At 32.2% G+C, this 21,411-nt stretch overlaps 1 protein-coding gene across 1 annotated transcript in view; it reads left to right on the top strand.

Moving 5' to 3' along the window:
• LOC117113675 (traf2 and NCK-interacting protein kinase-like) overlaps window positions 1-11,625 on the top strand; it is a 51,755-nt gene extending 40,130 nt beyond the window's left edge. Inside the window, exons 17-26 of the mRNA XM_033257086.1 lie at window positions 793-893; window positions 2,910-3,156; window positions 3,485-3,628; window positions 4,153-4,220; window positions 6,179-6,352; window positions 6,831-6,980; window positions 7,571-7,649; window positions 8,349-8,429; window positions 8,574-8,713; window positions 9,272-11,625. Of these exons, the coding sequence (XP_033112977.1) occupies window positions 793-893; window positions 2,910-3,156; window positions 3,485-3,628; window positions 4,153-4,220; window positions 6,179-6,352; window positions 6,831-6,980; window positions 7,571-7,649; window positions 8,349-8,429; window positions 8,574-8,713; window positions 9,272-9,349 (1,262 nt within the window). The 3' untranslated portion in view covers window positions 9,350-11,625. The remainder of the gene's footprint in view (window positions 1-792; window positions 894-2,909; window positions 3,157-3,484; window positions 3,629-4,152; window positions 4,221-6,178; window positions 6,353-6,830; window positions 6,981-7,570; window positions 7,650-8,348; window positions 8,430-8,573; window positions 8,714-9,271) is intronic.
• Window positions 11,626-21,411: the final 9,786 nt, after the last annotated feature.

The raw sequence follows: 21,411 nt of genomic DNA, 5'->3' as shown, positions 1-21,411 counted from the left end.
ATGTACTGCTGCTCACTATATAGGGACTGAAATATAGTAATAATAAATACAAAACAATATTTACATTTTGGCAAGGAAAGAAACAAAATAATAATAATAATAATTTATATATTTCAACACGGGAAAAAAACTTGTTTTTCATCAAGGCCGTGCAAGGTCATAAGTGGTAAAATATAAAAATACAAAATACATAACAAAAGTATGAACATTAAAGAATTTGATTAAGTAATAAATGTGATTAAAATGTGAAATTAAATAGTATCTTTAGTTTAAAATAAATCAAAAACATGTACATTAATTAATTTAATATACATAATTGATTAATTTAATATCAGAAGTTAGATTAGATTAATGGTTTCTTTAAATTTATTAATATTTACTGAATTTCTATACTCATCATTTAAATTATTCCATTATTAGCACCATGGTAAGTTAAACTTTTTTTTTATATTCTGTTTTAGGTTTTTCAGTATATAAGACATCCATTGTTCTTGTATTGTATCTGTCTCTTATACACATCTAGATGTGTATAAGAGACAGGTTCGGTCACTAATTAGAGGGTTGCTTTTTGTTATAAATATTGAAGATTGTATTCTTTTTTTTTTTTTTTTAATACAGTTAAACTTGCCTAAGTTGATCTTACTTTACATGCCAAATTGTTGTGTTTTCCATTAATTGACAATCTGTAAATCGAATTTTATCTAAGTCGAACAATATTTCAGTGGCATTTTGAATTCGATTTAGGAAAGTTCAATTGTAATAACACTTTTGTTTTTTACTTATCAATAATAGAGAATGAAGAAAGTGAATTGAATAACATTGCTGGGATTAGTATATCATCGAGTTTCATAGCCGGAGCATCGCAGTCTCCAATTAACAGAACACAGGTTAGTTGATGTAATGTAGTTAGATTTGTATAGCGCTTTATAGTGAAACGGTCTTGAAGTGTGGACTAGCTCTTACAGTAACTTGCGGTGTTGTCTGTTTTTAGCCGCAGTTAGCGAGTTGTTTATTTTTAGCGACAGTAAACAAGTGGAATTTACAAGAATGGGCTTTGTATTCAACTTTACGGCGACCAATGTCTAGTCTAATTAATGGAAGTCTACCGGGTTCAGAGCCAAATTCTTTATATTTTGTGAGCATTTATTAAATTTACCGACCTACTATAGACTTAAGCCTACTCACCTAAATTGTATCCTGGTACTTTGCCCAGCGAAATGCCTATACGCGAGTACAGGCAAGTCGGGGGGATTTTGCCCGAGGAACTGTGGTACAAATAAATTAAAGAATTCCTCAGTTAAAAAATCGGTTTAAAAATGTGTTAAAGTTATAAAAAAAAATACACTAAAACATTATAAAATCTAATTGCTGTAGGAACAAATGACTTTCTATATATGATAGTTTTAATTTTACATTGTAATATGCGATCAGTTCTATTAATTTTCACGAATTTATTAAAAAGCGGATGAGTACGATCAGATAAAATAGAGTTGTGCACCTTTAAAAGTGCACATGAGCCAAGTAATGTACACTGGGCCTACAGTTTGTAGTTTTTATCCCAGAAGACTTGTTCCACCAGCAGAACTAGAGCCAGCGCCAATATTATAGCTGTACGTTGGTACGACTCTGCCTTAACTGATAATACCAAGTTGTATATACTGTATGGTACGCAAAAGTGGCGCTTTACAGTGATTCACTGTTAATGTACTGCTGCTCACTGTATAGGGACTGAAATATAGTAATAATAAATACAAAACAATATTTACATTTTGGCAAGGAAAGAAACAAAATAATAATAATAATAATTACTTTATTTAAACACGGGAAAAAAACTTGATCACCCAAAGGTGTTTTTCATCAAGGCTGTGCAAGGCCATAAGTGGTAAAATATAAAAATACAAAATACATAACAAAAGTATAAACATTAAAGAATTTGATTAAGTAATAAATGTGATTAAAATGTGAAATTAAATAGTATCTTTAGTTTAAAATAAATCAAAAACATGTACATTAATTCATTTAATATACATATTTGATTAATTTAATATCAGAAGTTAGATTAGATTAAAATGTTTTCTTTAAATTAATATTTGCTGAATTTCTATACTCATCATTTAAATTATTCCATAACTTAGCACCATGGTAAGTTAAATTTCTTTTTTATATTCTGTTTTAGGTTTTTCAGTATATAAGACATCCATTGTTCTTGTATTGTATTGTGGATTTCTTAAAGTAAATCTGTTCCTAAGATATGATGGTGCTAAATCATGAAATATTTTTAACAGAATTGAATATTAACATGTAAAAATCACATTTTAATGGATAAGTTTTATAAGCTCTTGGAAATAATGTATCTACTTCCATGTTTGGATCTTGCCATTTATGATGACCATGTTAAATTTAATTCTAAGCTTACCTTGAATTTTGATTCTGAAAGCAGGTCTTTACTCATTGGGTCAGATAGTGGACCTGTCTCTTATACACATCTAGATGTGTATAAGAGACAGGTATAGCACAACATGCAAAAAAACTGCTATGCACTTGGTAATTTAACTCTGAGTTTGATATCCTGAAAGTGGGAATTAAAAAAAAGATGTTGCTCTATAAAACTAAACCTACACTTTAAAGCATGTTTGGCCATAACTTCATCTGCCCCTTTGCTCATGCCTCAAATGGGGTTGCTGGAATTTCATATGGAAATGTTAATTTCCTTCAAGCCACTGTACTAGCTGCTTATGTGCATGTATTACAAGTCACATGTAGGTGAAAAGTGCCTTGCCCTTGAACTCAAGCAAAGTAACAAGTTTTAGATTTTTTTAGATTTGAATGCATCAGCCTTTAATTGCCACATTCTTCCACAAAATTTAATTTGTAAATTTTACAAATGTATTGCCTTCTTTTTCTGATAGTACCGGTTAGCTGTTGGACCCAGTCCACCAAGTAAACGATCGGGTATGGAAAAGCAGAAGTCGTTTGCAGCCTTCGGTTTTGGTGCTGCTACATCAGCCACAGTCGGAAGCCAAGGCGTGTCAAGACGAGGCTCGCAGATTAGTGTAAATGTAAAGCCTACAACCCCTGAAAGTCTCAACGACATGCCCGAAATACGCAAATACAGAAAACGATTCAATTCAGAGATTTTATGTGCGGCATTATGGGGTACGTAGCTCAGTGAACAAATTGTGTGATACATGGAGCTTTAGATTACTTGGCCAGTTCCATAATATGAATTATTTTTACAAAGGTCAATTGTTGTTTTTATCATTTTGTGTCAGATAATATACTTCCATTTAGATTTTGAGCTTTCCTACAACTGACAGGTTCACAAGTCATAATCCACAAGGCTGTTTTTCCTCCTAATGGCATACTAGACTGAAGCCTTTAAATAATGAATTTTCCTCAGAAATAGAGGAAAGATGGTGATGAAATATAAAAGATATTGTGAGATCATCAGTCGATAGACAGATTGATTTATTGCTTATTTCAGGTGTGAATTTACTCATTGGGTCAGATAGTGGACTTGTCCTGCTGGACAGAAGTGGTCAAGGGAAAGTATATCCTCTGATTTCACGTAAACGATTCCAGCAGATGGATGTCCTGGAAAGCCAAAATATAATGGTTTGCATATGTGGTAAGGTTAAGATTGTTATATTATTATTTACACCAGCAATATTAAACACTGGTGATGCATTACATTTGTAATATATAATAGCTATGTTATATAACACTGCAATATATAAACTGATGTGATATATAACACCTGTGTTATATAACACTTCAATATATAAACTGATGTGATATAAAACACCTGCAATATGTAACTTTATATAACATCTGTGATATGTACACTGGTGATACATTACATTTGTAATAATTGTGATATAAATGATAAATATATATGATAAATATATATGTGTTGCTATGATATGCATAACAGGTCATTTTTAATGATGATCTGCTCAGACTGCAACAACAATCAGGAGACGGATGGGCTTTGCATCGTCTAGCACTCGCAGGGGGAAGAGTTTGATTGGCTTACAGTGCAGTGACTGACCAGCCTAAGACCTACCATATATAACCTTGTGATATATGGCACCTGCAATATATAACATCTTAGCATGGTTGTAGCAATTGAATTTTCCGTTTAAATTCCAGGTAAAAAGAACAAATTGAAGGCTTATTACCTGTCTTGGCTTAAGCAAAAAATTGTCAAGAATGAGGAGGTAAGCAGTAAGAGTGATTGGCAAATTCCATGGATGTTGTCATTTGAGTGTTACTGGGTATCGGATGTAAACGTTCAGATGAGACTGGCATTTAAGTGTAGTATTAAATTCAATTCAAATTTTGTTTCAGACATCCTTTGTCCATATCAAAAAAGAAAAGAATACTGTACAAAAGCAATTTCAAACAGACATTTGTAAAAAAGGATGAATTAACCAGAACAATCAGTGTAAAGCAGTTCATTCCACTTGTCATGCAATTGCAACTCAGATAGCACATTTACCGTATTACAAATGGTCAAAACAAGCTGGTTATTACTGGCAAGCAAACATTGTTTAAACCTAAACACAGACACAAATATGTGAGGTCTCAACAAGAAATCAGACGCATCGTTGGTGAAATCACATTGAGATATTAACCAAAATAGGTCAACGGCAACATTTTTACAAAATTTTGATTTTAATGTTTTCAAATAACTTGATACTTATATTTTATGATTGTGTACTTTTTAAGTAAATTTCCGACTAAAACAGTGATCTACCAAAATGTAATATAAACTTATATTTTGATTTTTTTTAACGATGAGACTCAATTTGTAGTGAGACCTCACATATATTCATAGAATGATGGTACATTGTTGTCGATGAATGTACAACTTGCAGTGACATGGTAAGGCAATTGTAGCACACTCGCCAGTGTATTGTAGTTTCAGAGCGAAAATTAGTTAAAATATACAGAAACTTGCATTTTATATAGTGCTGTAATATCACAAAAATGTCTTAACAATGTTAAAGTTCATTTTTTAATACTCAGTAATTGCCATGTGATTGGAACTCAATTCAGCCACAAAATGAAGCAATTCAACCCGAAAGGCAAACAACAATTCACCCACAAAAGATCAACAAACTTGATTATAAATTTATAAAATTAATGAGGTCGATTTGAGAATAGAAACTAATATTTTAATGCTACATTTACATAAAATTGTGAAAGAAGTTTTTCTGAATGGAGGCTTTGAATTATAATATTATAAAATCTCCCAGCTTGCCTTAAACTGTGAAATTGGTATGAATGATCTGGTGTAAACTTGGTAATGGATAATTACCTTTTTAAAGACTGATAAGACTGTAGCTGCTTTAAAAGAAGTAAGTGATAAATATTCACAGTTGCTATGGTTTTTGAATACTGATTTATCTTTTTAGCTGGCAGGTGCTTAAATTTGCTCTCATTAATCAAACTTTGGATGTTTCACATAGTGCAAGTGTGAATATTACACAGGTGTTAAAGTATCAATCAATTACCACCTGTAATTTCAAAATAGAACTTTGAACATCTAGCTTCTTAATGTTCCATTTGTTACTAATATCCTGGCCTACATCCTCTCTGAAATGCTCTTTTAAAATCATTTTTTTAAAATATTAGTATTATCCAAAACAGCCTCCTTGGAACACCAGATGGCAGCAGCCATTGTTTAGAGCAATGCTACAGGTTTTTTTTTAATACTCAGAAACATACGATCCAGTTCTCAAATATTTGCTACTTCCCATACTGTGTTGGAATGAATTTTTGATTTCTATATGGATTTTTGTATGATATTTGTGTGTTGCCCTTTTATATAACCATTGATTTTATTGCTACAATTTTTTTGTGTTGGCTTGTTGATGGTATATTGATGTTGTTCTCTTGAAGTTATAGATTTAATTATTTTGTGAAAATTGTATATCTTCTCATAATTCAATTTATTTTGCAGTGAGTTTGGTAGTAAAACCAGAAATGAAATGAAATAACAAAATTATTGACTGTAGTTTTCTCCTGTGTGCTATGTGTTAAACAAAGCAACCACAGACTGTTACTGACTGGTCTTTAAATACTGAGTATATTCTTCAGAACAACTGGCCCTCAGTGGCAAATTAATGCAATTGTATTATGCAAATTATATTCAAAGGTGGTTCTTTTTCAGGCATTAGATAGCAAGAAGAAGATAGCGTATGTACCCGTGGGTGACCTAGAAGGCTGCATCCATTATAAAGTAGTGAAGTACGAAAAGATTAAGTTTTTGGTGATTGCTCTGCGAGACAGTATTGAGATTTATGCATGGGCGTCAAAACCCTACCACAAGTTTATGGCATTTAAGGTGCGTATGTTTACTAGTAGGGTGGAGCTGTTTACTGGAAATTTTACTGCTCACCTACTAAACCAAATGTCTTGCGTTCGACCTGATGAATCAATCAATTGCTGTTAAATGCTTTTAGCTGTTGCTGCCCAAGTTTTGGTTTACTAATTGATGCCACGCCCTTTATCAAGTATCATGAATTTTAGTTGTCTCAATGTAATTTAATACAGTATGATTATAATGATGACAATAATGGGGATTGTGTTAATTTTGTGATGAGTGATTTATATAACACATTGTACTACAGCATTTAGCTTCTTTACATACAAAAATATGTAAATTTTAAGAAAAGTTTACAATTACTTGATTGTAGTAATGATAGTGGTATTGATAATAATAATGTTGTTACTGTATTACTATTTATGTCAATTTAACTCAATCTGAAATTTAAATACATATTTAACAAATCATTAATTTGAGCTTGTTTCCTTCCTTTCAGTCATTTCCAAATCTAGTTTTCCGACCTCAAATTGTGGAGTTGACCGTTGAGGATGGTCATAGGTTGAAGGTTATTTATGGGTCAAGTGTTGGTTTCCATGCCATTGACCTAGATTCAGCATCTGTCAATGACATCTACTCACCTAGCTCTGTAAGTACACACTAAGGTGGTGTTCACATTGGACTAATTTTGACAGTGACAAAGGGTCACTTTACCTTAACGTTTCACAGCTGAAAGTACAATACATACTCCAAGTATTTAAATGCATGTCATCATGTCGGGATTCTATATTTCAACATTAATTATGTCATCATCAGGAATCCCAAAATGATGGTGTGCATTTCAATACTTGGAATATGTGTTCTTAACTAAGATTCATCAGTGGACATTTTGGTTGTTGCACAACTGTTCGCACATATTTGCAGTATGAATTATCGACACAGTGGCTAAATTCTATCCACCAGGACCATAATTTAGTATTGTGTGTGCTCAGCATGTATGATGAAATTTGTATTAATGTTTGAAGTACATTATTGACACTTTTAAATGTCAAATGTTTTAAGTACAATACAACTAATATATTCTTTTGTTTTATTTTGTATTTATTACTTGCCTAATATTTTATTTAAATAACTTTGTAGAACTAAGATAATAATGTTGATAGATAGATGATTAAGTATTTCATTTTGAGAAAATGGCACAAAATTTACAATCTTTATATTTGATTCTTATTATTACAGTATTCTGGAAAAATCACACCTCATTGTATTGTAATCGTACCTAACACAGAAAACAAACAGCTGTTGTTGTGTTATGACAGTAAGTATCTGCTAAGCACAAACTTTTGCTTACTGAAACCTTAGTAGATTATACGAGTTGCTAAAGGGTCATTCATGTTTTGTACTCACTTGAAAATTATTTGAAAAACAATTGATACTTAAATATTTGAGACATGAAAATATATTATCAAAATTCAATGATAAAGCATTCTAAAGTCTGAATAATATATGAAAATATAATCATTTTGATTTTGTTGGAGTGGCTACTATATAGGCCTGCCAAATTGAGTGAATTTAAGATGCTTGTTTACCAATCCCAAGGTCTAGGGTTCAATTCCTGCCAGTATTGCAGGATTTTTTTCTCACGACCAAAACACCTTCACTCCCTAAACCTCATATTGAGATTTAGTTTGTGTAAAGCATTGTGTGTGTATGTTTGCCTTGTGAAAGGGATTGTCACCTACAAGTATGACAGTGATATATTCGTTATTGACAATCCTTAGTGCATGTGTTGTGTACTTAAAGTAAATAAATAATTAGAATATTGGTGTCATTGTAACTTCAATAAGTTTGTTTTACAAATTTTAAAGAAACTTAGAAATCATTAAAAATATATTGATCTAGTAACTTGTAATTTGCGATTATATTTTTCTGGTTAAGTCATCTTTGGGCTATGTTGTTGATGTTTTTGAAATATTTTATTGTCTGCAAATAATGACTTTAACTTTTTTATATATAGATGAGGGAGTATTTGTGGACACAAATGGAGAAAAAGTGAAAGATGTGATTTTACAATGGGGAGAGCTTCCAACATCAGTAGGTAAGTTGTGTGTTGAGAACACTAATTCCTGATTGTCTCTTTTTGTCCCAAAAATGTACAGTTTTCTCACAAAAATCATATTGAAGGCCATGGTTATTGCATTTGTTGTAAATAACTTTGTTTCATGTATGTGTTGTTTTACAGCATACATCAGTACTGGACAGATCATGGGCTGGGGCAATAAGGCTATTGAGATTCGTGCTGCCGACACCGGCCACCTGGACGGTGTGTTCATGCATAAAAGAAGCCAACAATTGCGATTCTTGTGCGAAAGGAACGATAAAGTAAGTATTGATTTATTTCTGCTTTCATATTTTTTTCTTGATCAGTGGCAGTTCAAAGAATTCCAGTGAGTTACCAATTCAGCTTTTGCCTGAAGAGAAGTAATGCAGATTGCTTTGCTCAATCACATCAAGGAGTAACCAGCTTCAAACTGGAAAGCCTAACGTCTCGATTATAAACCAAGAACGTTAATGCTTCACCTCGTTCCTCTCTCCACCACCTGCCCTCTGTTAGGTTTTTAACAAGGTCATGAATAGATTTGCTGGGTTCTAAGATGGTGGACTACATTATGAGACAGAAAAGGTCTAATAATATTTAACTTTGGTGTTGTTAAAATATATATCTTGTTAAATTGTTCATGGTGAATCCAATTGTTCTTTTTTTGTTTATTTTTCTTCCTGACTTATGATAAATTTTTCTCATTAATATTGCTAATATTAGATATGTATTACATTAGCCTATCTTTTTGCTTTTTTGATGTAGATAGAAATTACATTTCATCAGATTTAATTTTTGTATTTAAAAAAAAAACAAAAATGTCCTTAACTTTACATCCACAGGTTTTCTTCGCATCTATCCGCCCAGCAAACTCCCAAGTTTATTTCTTAACCCTACGGGCAGGAATGGGTAACTGGTGAGTTAAAACTTCAAAAGGTCACAGCATCAAGGTGTCATGATATCATCTATTTCAAGGTCAAGGAGTATACGTCACTCGGAATATGAATAACATGAGTAAAACAAACTAGAGAGTGCTAGAAAATGTGTCATTTTTTTCTGCCCTCTGGGTAAGAATTTATCATGTTAATTTGTGTTTAATACTATATGGAAATGATTGATGGTTGTATTGAAAGTGATATCCAAAAGGTAGTTCATTTGAAGTTATAAATCTTTGTCCCATATTTAACATTTATTTACTGTAATCGCCCATTGTTTTAATCAGTGTGAACAAAATGAATCCTGTAAAATTGTGTCCGTTTATGAAGGTCTTCCCTCAGATTGTAGGTAACGTTGTGTATAACAATTTTTTAATGACCCTACTTGTTTATCATTTTAATTTTGCTATATAGATGACAGAACATTTGACTTCATTTCTAAAAGTTCAAATGTCATTGCAGTTAAGACAATTATGTGTACGATGTTGCACACCAATAATGTGATGCCAAGGGCGCTGTAACTAAAAATTGCAATATTTTTAGCAATGTCATTATTTTGGAAATAATTATTGAGCTGTGAGGGTACTGCAAAAATAATGTGAATAAAATAATAAATACTGGTAAAGAATAATAGAAGTAAATATAAGCATAATTAAATATGCCTGTAAATGAAAAATTCAGCAAAAAAAAAATAAAACAAATTATAAAAAATATTCAATATTGACAATTTTAGTGCATGTACACATTTGGTTATTTCTGAAATTTACTGTACAAGAGCAATTTTAGAAAGTTGTTGAGATATTGTTGTCAAGTAGTTATTTTACTCCATGTTTGTGGTACTCCCTCATGTCATCTGTTCTTTTAAAGCGGTTTTTATGAATAGTTGTTGGTATTTTATGTGCATCTTGCCAAATTTTATTCTCATTTTAAAACAGCCAGGGTAAAATATATGCCCTAACTAAAGAGTATAATTTGATTGGCTGATTGTAAAGAAGAATGTCAAAATCATGAGGTACTATTGTTGTCGGCACAATACTTATTTGCTTGCCGAATTTGGTGAAAGATAATGTGAGCACATCCAGGATGATAATATCATCCAACTATAGTAAATTTAAATGTTCATTCGCGGGTGGTGCATATTGGGTAGCTATTCAACTATAATATAACAGTAAGCAATAACTTTTTTTTCATAGTGTGGTGGTTTATTATTTTTATTTTGATATTTTTGAATCTATAAACTTTATTTAGCATTTTTTATCATTGCATTGTGGGTAATTCACTACCTTCAGGAGGAATTGAAAAAATTATAGCACACATGGGCTCTATATTCTAATACAGTCTACCACCAAGAGAGGTGCACAGTCTAAAGTATAGGTAGACAGTCTACAGTAGTGTTTGTTAGACAGTCTACCAGTAAAAATGTACAGTCTACTGGTAGGGGTGCACAGTCTACCAGTAGATGTACAGTGTACAGGTAGGTTTACAGTCTACTGGTAGAGGTGTATAGTCTACTGGTAAATGTACAGTGTACAGGTAGAGGCTTACTGTCTACTGGTAGAAGTGTACAGTCTACTGGTAGGGGTGTATAGTGTACAGGTAGAGGCTTACTGTCTACTGGTAGAGGTATACAGTCTGCTGGTGGAGGTGTATAGTCTACCGGTAGATGTACTGTACAGTGTACAGGTAGAGGCTTACAATCTACTGGTAGAGGTGTACAGTCTACTAAGTCTTCTAGTAGAGGTGTATAGTCTACTGGTAGATGTACAGTGCAGAGGTATACAATCTACAACTACAGGTGCAAGTCTACTAGTAGAAGTATATAGTCTACTTGTAGTGGTGTACACTCAGTCTACCAGTAAACATGTATTTTGTGCCCAACCCATACCTTTGTTCTACAAATGCTTTTCCAGGGCATATTATAAATAATTTTAATATATTTCTCAAATCTGTTTTTGTGCCTTGACTTTATTTTATATTTTATTGCCTTTATGTTTGTTTGCATTTATACATATAATTGAAGTTTATTATTAAACTTTTAATTACAGTATTATTTTCTGCCTTAGAAATAACACATGTTTAATTTTATTAGATGTTTAATAATAAATCTTTGTGGTTGGTGATAAGCAATCTAAATGCTTTGATGTCCTGGACATTGTTGTCGTGAAGAATTTAACAGTTTTTAAAATACAGTACCCCATTTGCTTATTGATATTTTAAATCCTTATTGGTTATCTGCTGTCATCAAAACTGTAATAAATAAAAAGCCAAATTTCAATATTTTATATACATTTTAAACATATTTATCTCTTGTTATTTTCGTTTGTTTTCTTTGCCCTTTTCATTTTATTTTTTAAAATATTTATTATAATTTTGATTTGTAAATTTGATTATATAACCTGTTTTGTTATTTTCTGCTATTCTTTGTAAATATGATAAATTTTCCTTAAGTGTTTTTCCTAACCGAGTGTTGGCATTGATTGACCCTTGCCTGTCATTAACATTATGTTGGCATAATTTATTAGTGGAACAATTTTATTGTGTTGCGTTGCAAGAAAATGTTGCATCTATTTTTATTCCAGCTGCTAACTGGTTTGATATGAATAAATGTTTGGTTTCTACTATTGATGCACATAATAGAATTAAGCTTTATCGGGATTGTACTAAGTAATCCAATTTTCGTGTATCAAAGACCACTAAGATTCTACAATGATTTTGATAGAATATGTTTTTTTGCTAACACTGCAATTGATTACGAACCACTTGATGGTGTCTATCTGCATCCATTTTTTATGTTCTTGGTGTTTTAAAGAAAATTTGATGTGCAGTGTAGAACTGATCATTTCAGATCCTTAATGCTCTAACTAATAACAAATAAAAAAATTAATAACTTGTTGCTAAGGAAGAGCTATTTTTGATTGACCAAGATTTGAACCTATAACTGATTTGAAAAGCACCCCCAATAGTATGCAAATCAGCTGAGTGGAGCATCATTTGCTGTTGTCCTCTTTGTATATTAACACTGAACAAAATTATGTTGTACATCATAACTGTGTTTAGATTTTAATATTGCCACGTGACATAACCTATGCAGTTTTATTCCAACTCGTCATGTTATGACGCTTTGAATCTTCGAGCAAATGTGGTTTAATTGAAAAACAATGACTTACTGATCTGTTTGATTTGGATTAAATACAACCATTGGGTTAAATAATGATTAATTTATTTTTCACCTTTGTAGTAGTAAATTGAGTACAATTCCTGTGTCATTTGCCAGGATGGCGTAACACAGGCTGTTGCGGTATTAGCGGCTATGTGAACATCTTAACCTTGGCATGGTGTAATGCTCATTTGAGAGAGGCTGTGTATATTTGATCGGCTTGTAACAGTCGATGCATGATGTATATGATTAGATACCCTGTTTTGCATTACATAATATAGATATTGTTAAGTGATGTATATAGAATATCTCAAATAATCTTTAGACTAAGATATTTACAAGCAGAACACACAGAATCTTTTTCAAAATTATTATTAATTATTAATTATGTTATTGTTGTTGTTAATATTATTATTAGTATCATCATCATCAGTATCTATATTATCATTTTATTACTTTTATTATTGCATTTTGTAAATTATTCAGCAACTTTATTTTAAGTTTGAGAATATTTTGTAAACTGAATAACACTTCTACATGAAATTAAAGTAAAATTAAAGATTTTTTTTTCTATTTTTTAGCTGTTTATTATATTTAAATTTAATTTAGCGATACACTGCCACCTTAATAAAACTAACATAAACTGAACAATTAGATTTAACATAAATATATAATGCTTAATTTATATACTACAATAAAATATTATGTAGTGTTCAATGTAGAATAGAATTCATGCAAATTTACGAATACTTATAATACCAAAAATGCCAGACACAAGATAGAATTCTCGCATAGCAAAAGAGAAGTGGCTATACGTCCTATCTTTTACACATCTCCAGACGTTTGCGGCGCCAATCTCTTTCAAATAATGACAATTTACACAAGTTTTATCTCAAACCGTACGCAGGAGTGCCACGTACGGTGGAGATAAACAAACTTACGGACGTTAGTACAATATACCCACAACCAATCCTATAGTTTTTGCAAATACTGTACTCTTATATTTCTGCCTACAAATTGAAGGATTTTGTTGTAAATCATTGAAAATGTTTTTTTTTAGTAAGCAATTTGAAGTTATTTTAATTTGTTAGGTTTTCTTATTGTTGGGGTGGCAGTACATCCTATATAATTATTTTGATTTTTTTACTTTTTAAAACATGTTATTTATTTTCTAAAAATATAATTATTTTTGTTGTATTGTTTATTATATTTTGTATGAAAGATTTTCAACGATCAATGAAAAGAGAAAATGTCTATTGTCCTAACAGGTTGGTAATCATTGGTCACTTCACATTAATATATATTGTTAAAGTAAATTCATTTAATTAATTGTTGTGTAATTAATTTAATTAATTTATGCTGTTTGATTACCATAGTCTTAGCTAACCTTTATATCATATTGTAATAGTTTTCTATTCTGTTCGTTTATTTTAATTGTATTGTTTTCTCTACATAATGCAACGTTAGTGTATTAGATAGTCTCCTTAATAGACTACTGTTTTTTAAGTGTGTCTGGTTACAGAGACTATCAGTGCTCCAACAGTGCAATTTGTTTTAATATACAGTAGTAATGTATTTTGCAAATATTCATGTTTTTTTTCTTTCTATAAGCTGTGTAGTGGAGTTTTAGTATACACTTGTCTTTCGATCTGTTTCAGTGATATCCAGTATAATTAATGTAATTATGCAAAACAATTAGTCAATTAATTTGCATTTGTGTTCTTTTTATTAGCCACATTAACTTGATCTTCGGAGAAATTTTGTTGATCAAATTATGGACATGAAGTATCTAAATAAAAAATATACACTGGTACTTCAAAACGCTTTATTGTACATTTCCTGTTATTGTTTACTAGCTTATAAATTGTTTTGGGGGGTTTTGTATGCGGAAGTTATACATGCAGAAGTAATACCGGTACCCCAAAGGAGTTTTTCGTCAAACAACTTTTTTCTGTCTTGGAAAAATCAGTTCTACAACATATCAAAACATTTTTTTCCTCCGGAGTCTGACTTTAACCTGATGAAACTTACTGTAAAATTATGAATATTATGAATGGCCACTGCCAGACAATTCTGATGGTGGGGTGTGTCTGCCAGACACCCCCTTATTAAAAAATAACCTAGATTATCTAGTATTATCTAGTAAGTTAATGTGATGAAAGTAACTATGAAGTGTTCGGCATTGTGGTGGGCACAGTGATAGAAAACCCCTAGTTTTTTACGACCCGACACTGATCACCTGTAAAAAGTAATATTAAAACTGAAAATCAAATGACATAAAAGCACTGCATGAACGTTTTTGGAAGCACACTTGAAACATCAAAGCTAGGTTTCGGCCCTCTGTGTTAAATTCGAAAATTCACATTGGCCTTCCGATTGATTTTTATGGCCACCCCTACTCTAAATAAGAGTCTATTATACTGCAAGGATGGAAGTGTGGGTTAATAAGGGTGGGTGGAGAGCCATGAAATTAGCTTCAGACTGGATGGAAAAAGTACTAATACTCTATAGTAATACTATAATCTTTTATTATTTTTAGTAGTCAATATTACAACAGTTTAACAATGAGATTCTATACAGAATTTAAAATTTATAAATGCCCAATATTCAGTAAAGTAGATTTCCCTACAATTAAAAATCGTAATAGTACTGGGTTTAGGAGTTCGTGCTTCAACGAACAGGTTATTCGGTTACAGTATTCCATCCGTAGAAGCCTTTTGGTGAAGAAAGTGTACCTTTTTAGGAAGGGTTGCCTAAGTTAAAACTCACTCGGGCTATATGAAATTAATTATAAGCTTGAATTTTTAATCTTATTGTAAGGAATACTACAGTAACTTTTTTTTTAACATTTAATTTTAATTACCAGTTGAATTATATAAAATTCAAATTAAATGTAAGTATATAGTTTGCCTATTTGCCTAATTTGGTTTAGAAAAATCTAAAAACTTTTTTATTACAGGAATGTTAAACTTGCCTTATTTGCTCACTTGGTAGTGCTTAATAAGAACACTCACTTGGTAGTTAACATTCCTGTAATAAAAAAGTTTTTAGATTTGTCTAAAGCAAATTAGGCAAATAGGCAAACTATATACTTGTACAATTCAACTTAAAATTAAACGTGAAGTTACTGTAGTATTCCTTGCATTAAGATTAACAATTCAAGCTTATAATTAATTTCATATAGTCCGAGTGAGTTTTAACCGAGGCAACTCTTGCTAAAAAGGAACACTTTCTTTATCAAAAGGCTTCTACGAATGGAATAAACCCAGTTCCATTACAATTTTTATTTGTACTGTAAAACATTTGTAAATCTACTCGTACTGAATATTGGGCATTCATAAACTTTCAATCCTGTATAGAATCTCATTGTTAAACTGTTGTAATATTGACTACTAAAAATAATAAAAGATTATATAGTATTGTATGATAGGCCTACATTTTGCAAATTCAGGGTTGTAGTTATGGGGGAGGGAGAGGAGGTGGAGTCACCCAGCCTTGAAGTTTTCCATACAGTCTAAACCTAATTTCATGGCTCTCCACCCACCCTTATTAACCCCACACTTCTATCCTTAAAATCCACTCATATTATTTAGAGTAGGGGTGGGCATAAAAATCAATTGGAGGGCCAAAGTAAATTTTCAATTTAACACAGATGGATGAAAACTACCTTTGATGTTTCAAGTGTGCTTCCAAAAATATTCATGCAGTGCTCAGTTTTAATACTACTTTTTACAGGTGATCAGTGTCGGGCCGTAAACACCCCCCACCATCAGAATTGTCTGACGGTGACCATTCATAATAACTTTATACAATGAACATCTTACACAGTACAGTAAGTTTCATCAGGTTAACTCATTACCTAATCTAGGTCAATTCTGGTGGTAGGGAATAAGGGGATGTCTGGTGGGTACACCCCACCACTATAAATGTTTGATTGTCATTGAGGTCACTCATGTTACATGTAACGTGTCATGTCATGTAACATTCATCAGGTGAACTCACTAGATAATCTTGATATATTTTTTTTTCTTTTTTTGGGGTTGGGAGGGGGCAGGGCATAAGGGGGTGTCTGGTAGATACACCACACTCAAAAATGTTGGCAGTGGCCATTCGTGATATCTGGTGCTATGCCCATTTTTGCAATGCGTTTGATCGTGTTAACTCACAAGCTGATCTATTTTTTTTTTTTAGGGGGGGGGCAGGGTATAAGTGTGTGTCTGGCGGGTACACCCTACCACTAAAAATGTCTGGCAGTGGGCACTCATGATACCTAGTACTATGCCCAACATTTTCCAGTAGGTTTCATCGGGTTAACTCACAAGCTGATCTAGGTCAATTTTTTGGGCGGGGTATTTGGGGGTGTCTGGCAGGTATACCCCACCATTAAAAATGTCTGGCGGTGACCATTCCTGATACCTAGTACTATGCCCAACGTTTTTTGCGTCTGGCACGCACCCCCCACCACTGGAAATGTCTGGCATTGACCATTCATGTTATCTTGAACTATGCCGAATATATTCTGATAGGTTTCATTGGGTTATTTCACAAGTTGATCTAGCTCAATTTTTGGGGCCCTTTTTATGCCCCTCCTGACCACACCCGCCACAATGGGACCGGCAGATGCCCATTCTCCTACATAGACAGGCACATAGAACATTACTATATACACAAAAATTGGTTAACTTTCCGGCTATGCTGACACCCCTGGGCTCCTGCTCTATTATGTAACCACTAATAATACTCAGGTCCAGTGGCGTAGGTATGGGCAGTGAAGTCAGTGCACAGCACTGGGGCCCGGACTATTGGGGACTCGTTCAATATGTCTAATGATCTAAAAATATAACTTTAAAAAATCCTATTTAAACTTTAAAAGGACCCTTCAATAATATTAGGTTTTAAAGGCTATAATCATTGATTTCATTGCAATTTACGGTACCTATTACCTATTTCCCAAACGCTGCAAGTTAAAAAAAAAAAAAACAACAAAACAAGCCCTTACGTATACGATGCACTAATAGGCCTATACTTTTTGAAATCACATTTCTAAAGCAATAAAATATCGTCACGCATATTTGTGTTTGTGGTATTTTAAAGTTGGTTCAACTATTATTGTGTACGTTTTTAAACACTTCAGATCATCATAACTTCATGAATACATTTTAGATTCAATTCACTAAAAGTAGGTCGATGACTGTTCTATTATTGAATGGTAATTGTTGTTACTGTGATGGAATAGACAGTACCTGGATTTGCGTCAGGAGACCAACCTGTCGTGAAAATGTTGAATACTCAGTGCGTGATGCACTAATATACTTTTTGAAATCACATTTCTAAAGCAATAAAATATCGTCAGGCACATTTGTATTTGTGGTATTTTAAAGTTGGTTTAACTATTATGGTGTACGTTTTTAAACACTTCAGATCATCATAACTTCATGAATACATTTTAGATTCACTTCACTGCAAGTAGGTCGATGACTGTCCTATTATTTTTTTTTTTATTTCGAAAATCATCCGACAGCGGAAGCCAATTACAGGATGTCTTATAATACATATAAATATATAGAAAAATACAAACAAGTGAAAGATAAATTGATAAATAACATTACAGTATAAAATGGAAAAGAGAAATTTACAAATATATTGCGAGAAATTGCATCTAAATTACAAATTGATTAATAAGATTACAGTATGAAATGGAATAGAGAAATTTACAAAAATATTGCGAAAAATTACATCTTAATAAGCTAAAAATTGCAAGTTAAAAAAAAAAAACATAAAAAATCCAGATATGTAAATAAACAAACAAATGCAAAACAAGTAAATAATTAATAAAATTACATTAGAAAATCGGAATTGGTAAATTTTTTTATAAAAATATTGAGAATGACATCTTAAGCTAAGAGTTGCGGAAACAAAACAAAAATTTAAAAAATAAATAAATAAAAAATAAATAAATAAAAAAGAAATAAATATGCAGACATACAAAAGGAGACAAAACACAGATCCAACACAAGCACATAGACAAGACAAAATAATCAAAAACAAAGCAGACAAAACACGAAAGAAGAAAACACAGAACAAAGGTCAAACAGAAACACACACACACACACACACACACAAACATTAAGGAATTAACCCACCCAGAAAAAAAGTCACTTAGGTATTATGAAGTAAAGATTGCGATAAGCTGTTTTTGAATGAACTAAGGCTCTGGTGAAAAATATCGATCAACATAAAATTATGAGAAAGTTTATTAAATGAGAGGGCAAGACGATGAATAAAACCATTTTTAGTGCAATTGACTCTGTCGAAGGGAACCAAAAACAGGTCATTGCAACGAGAGCCGGGTCCATTGAGCTTGAGAGAAAATAAGGAACATAAAGTAGTATCAAAAATGGAATTAACACATTTAAAAAAAAAACCATGTCAAATATATTTCTCCTTTCACTAAGTGAGGGAAGAGTGTATGAAACAATATTATCATTTTTAAAATTGTGATTAATAAAATATAAAAATTTAGACTGGACTCTCTCAATCCGATGGGCTTGTGAAACAGAAATAGAATTAGATGTGTATAAGAGACAGCTAAATAACACTGGAATAATCAAAAATAGGTCTGACTAAGGAGATATAAAGATGCAATTTGGTTTTTTGGTCGAGGGTTTTACAATGACGCCAAAATACTCCGAGCAACCGGTTACCTTTACTAACAATGGCATCAAAATGTTGGTTGAAATTAAGTTTTGGACTCGGAAGAAGCTGTCCATGGATAATGTTTGTTTCAGAGTTGAAGAACTTGATAAAATTTGAATTTATATTAAATAATGATAAAGAAAAAAAAATGGTCGAAGACCGATCTTCGTAAGTTAAAATATACCATTGGCATTTAAGCACTGTGCCCTTGACAAAGGTGTCTTTGTATAATGTTTAAATGATTTTAGTGACTACTTGGTTTATTTTTATTGAACAAAAGTGGTGGTAATTAAGAAATGAAAAAATGGTATTACCTTTGGATGTTAATTTTTTTTAGAAAAATGTGGGTATGATGCATCTCACATACACAAAGAGCCAAGATAAACAGATAGTCTTGGACTTGCACCGTGTGTGGACCCTAACCTTACGGTTTTCCATTTTATTATCACTACATGTTATTGTTCTAACTCTGCTTCATTCTGTTTCATTATTCTACAATTATCATTTCAAAATAACATGTCTTGGTGAAAAGGGAGGCTTCTATGCCTCCTCTGGGTTTATAGCCTCTCTACCAAACACTGATTCGTTCACTGTATCATAGATATATATATTTTTTAATATCTATTTGTATACTTCTTTACATAAAGAGAGTTTGAGTATGTGTAGATATATATTTTAATTATGTGAATGCTTATCGTATTCGAACAGTAATTGGAAGGTCTTGGGCTCGGATCCGATAGGGAATAATGTTTATCTCAAATATTATTAACTGTATTTATTAGTTGTATCTCTACCTAAATTACCCTCATGTTACTTAGGATTATTTATTGCGTACTTCGCAATACATTGTGGAAAAATTATATTGGTAGAAAAAATTATATTGACATAACTCTTTGAAATCAAATTGAGCAAAATATGATGGTTGAAATAAAGGTGGGATGCACCCACGAAAGACAAAAAAAAAAGTTTTGAATCCAAAAGAATACCAAGATCTTTTTGTACATAAACTCTGCTAATACAAGTACCCTCAAGCAGGGAAGTATCCAGGGGGAAGGAGCCGTGGGAGCCGCGGCTCCCCCCCCCCCCTTTTGTACACAGTGTTAAAATTTTAAAGCTTATTCTTGAGCCAATACAAATTCTTTCCTGGGATCACTCAAAATGAATACTTCTAAACATGTAAATATGGATCAGTACACGTTATGCATAGGCCTAATAAAACACAAGGCCTAAGCGTGATTTTAAAAAAATCTTAAATCCATAAATCTCAGGCTAGGTCTTTTAAGGTAGAAATGCGGTACTGTGGTTCAATTTCGTTTTTATCCTTTTCCAAGTTTCTTTCAATGTTTGTTTAATAATATAATAATGATAATAATAACAATGATGATGATGACGAGAGTAATAACTGATAATAATATTAATAGCAATAAAAAGTGAAGAAAATTGTGCTAAATGCGAAAAAAAAAGTTGTGATTTGTTGATCATACTATAGTATATAGTTAAAGCTTAGTAAGCTATAATTAGGCCTAAGTTATCCTGGATATTAAGTAGATCCCTGATAAAATATCATGAGAAATTTGTTGGCATTTCATTTTGACTATAATGGTAATGTGATGATGATGAATTTTATTATGTAAAAGTGTCATTTCCGGCCATCTCGAGGTACCACTTCCTCAAATTTTCTCACCTCAGCCCCAGCCATGGTGGGGCTGAGGTGGTTGTGAAATCACGTTTTTGAAGTAGGCCTATGTAAAGTACATACTCAAAGACAATGTTTTTAAGCTTTGTTTTCTATGGTATACACACACACATTAATAAGATCTCTATGGTTGTCAAAAATCCCTGATAAAAGATTATGAGAATTTTTTTTGGCATCATGGTGATGATGATGAATTTTACTAAAAGTGTCATTTCTGGCCATCTAGAGGTACTATTTCCTCAAATTTTCTCACCTCAGCTCCAACCATTGTTGGGTTGAGGTGGGTGTCGACTCAAATGCCCTCCCCCTCCACCTTTCAAAACAGGTCTGTGCCCTTCCCTGGGTATGACATTGAACTCCATTGAATCGGCTCCTTATGTATGTCTTAGTGACTGCTGTTTGTTTTTAGGTGATCTGGTTTTTCATGTCCATTTTTCGTGATTATGACTATGGATAAAGAATGTTTTGAGCAGAGGTGGATTCAAGGCACCCCCCCCC

This window comes from Anneissia japonica, unplaced genomic scaffold (genome assembly GCF_011630105.1).
Source record: "Anneissia japonica isolate Jap-2015-1 unplaced genomic scaffold, ASM1163010v1 scaffold5623_len388731_cov182, whole genome shotgun sequence".
NCBI classification, from domain to species: Eukaryota; Metazoa; Echinodermata; class Crinoidea; order Comatulida; family Comatulidae; genus Anneissia; species Anneissia japonica.
The sequence above is the reverse complement of the archived record's forward strand: the minus strand, read 5'-3'. Positions and strand labels throughout refer to the sequence as shown.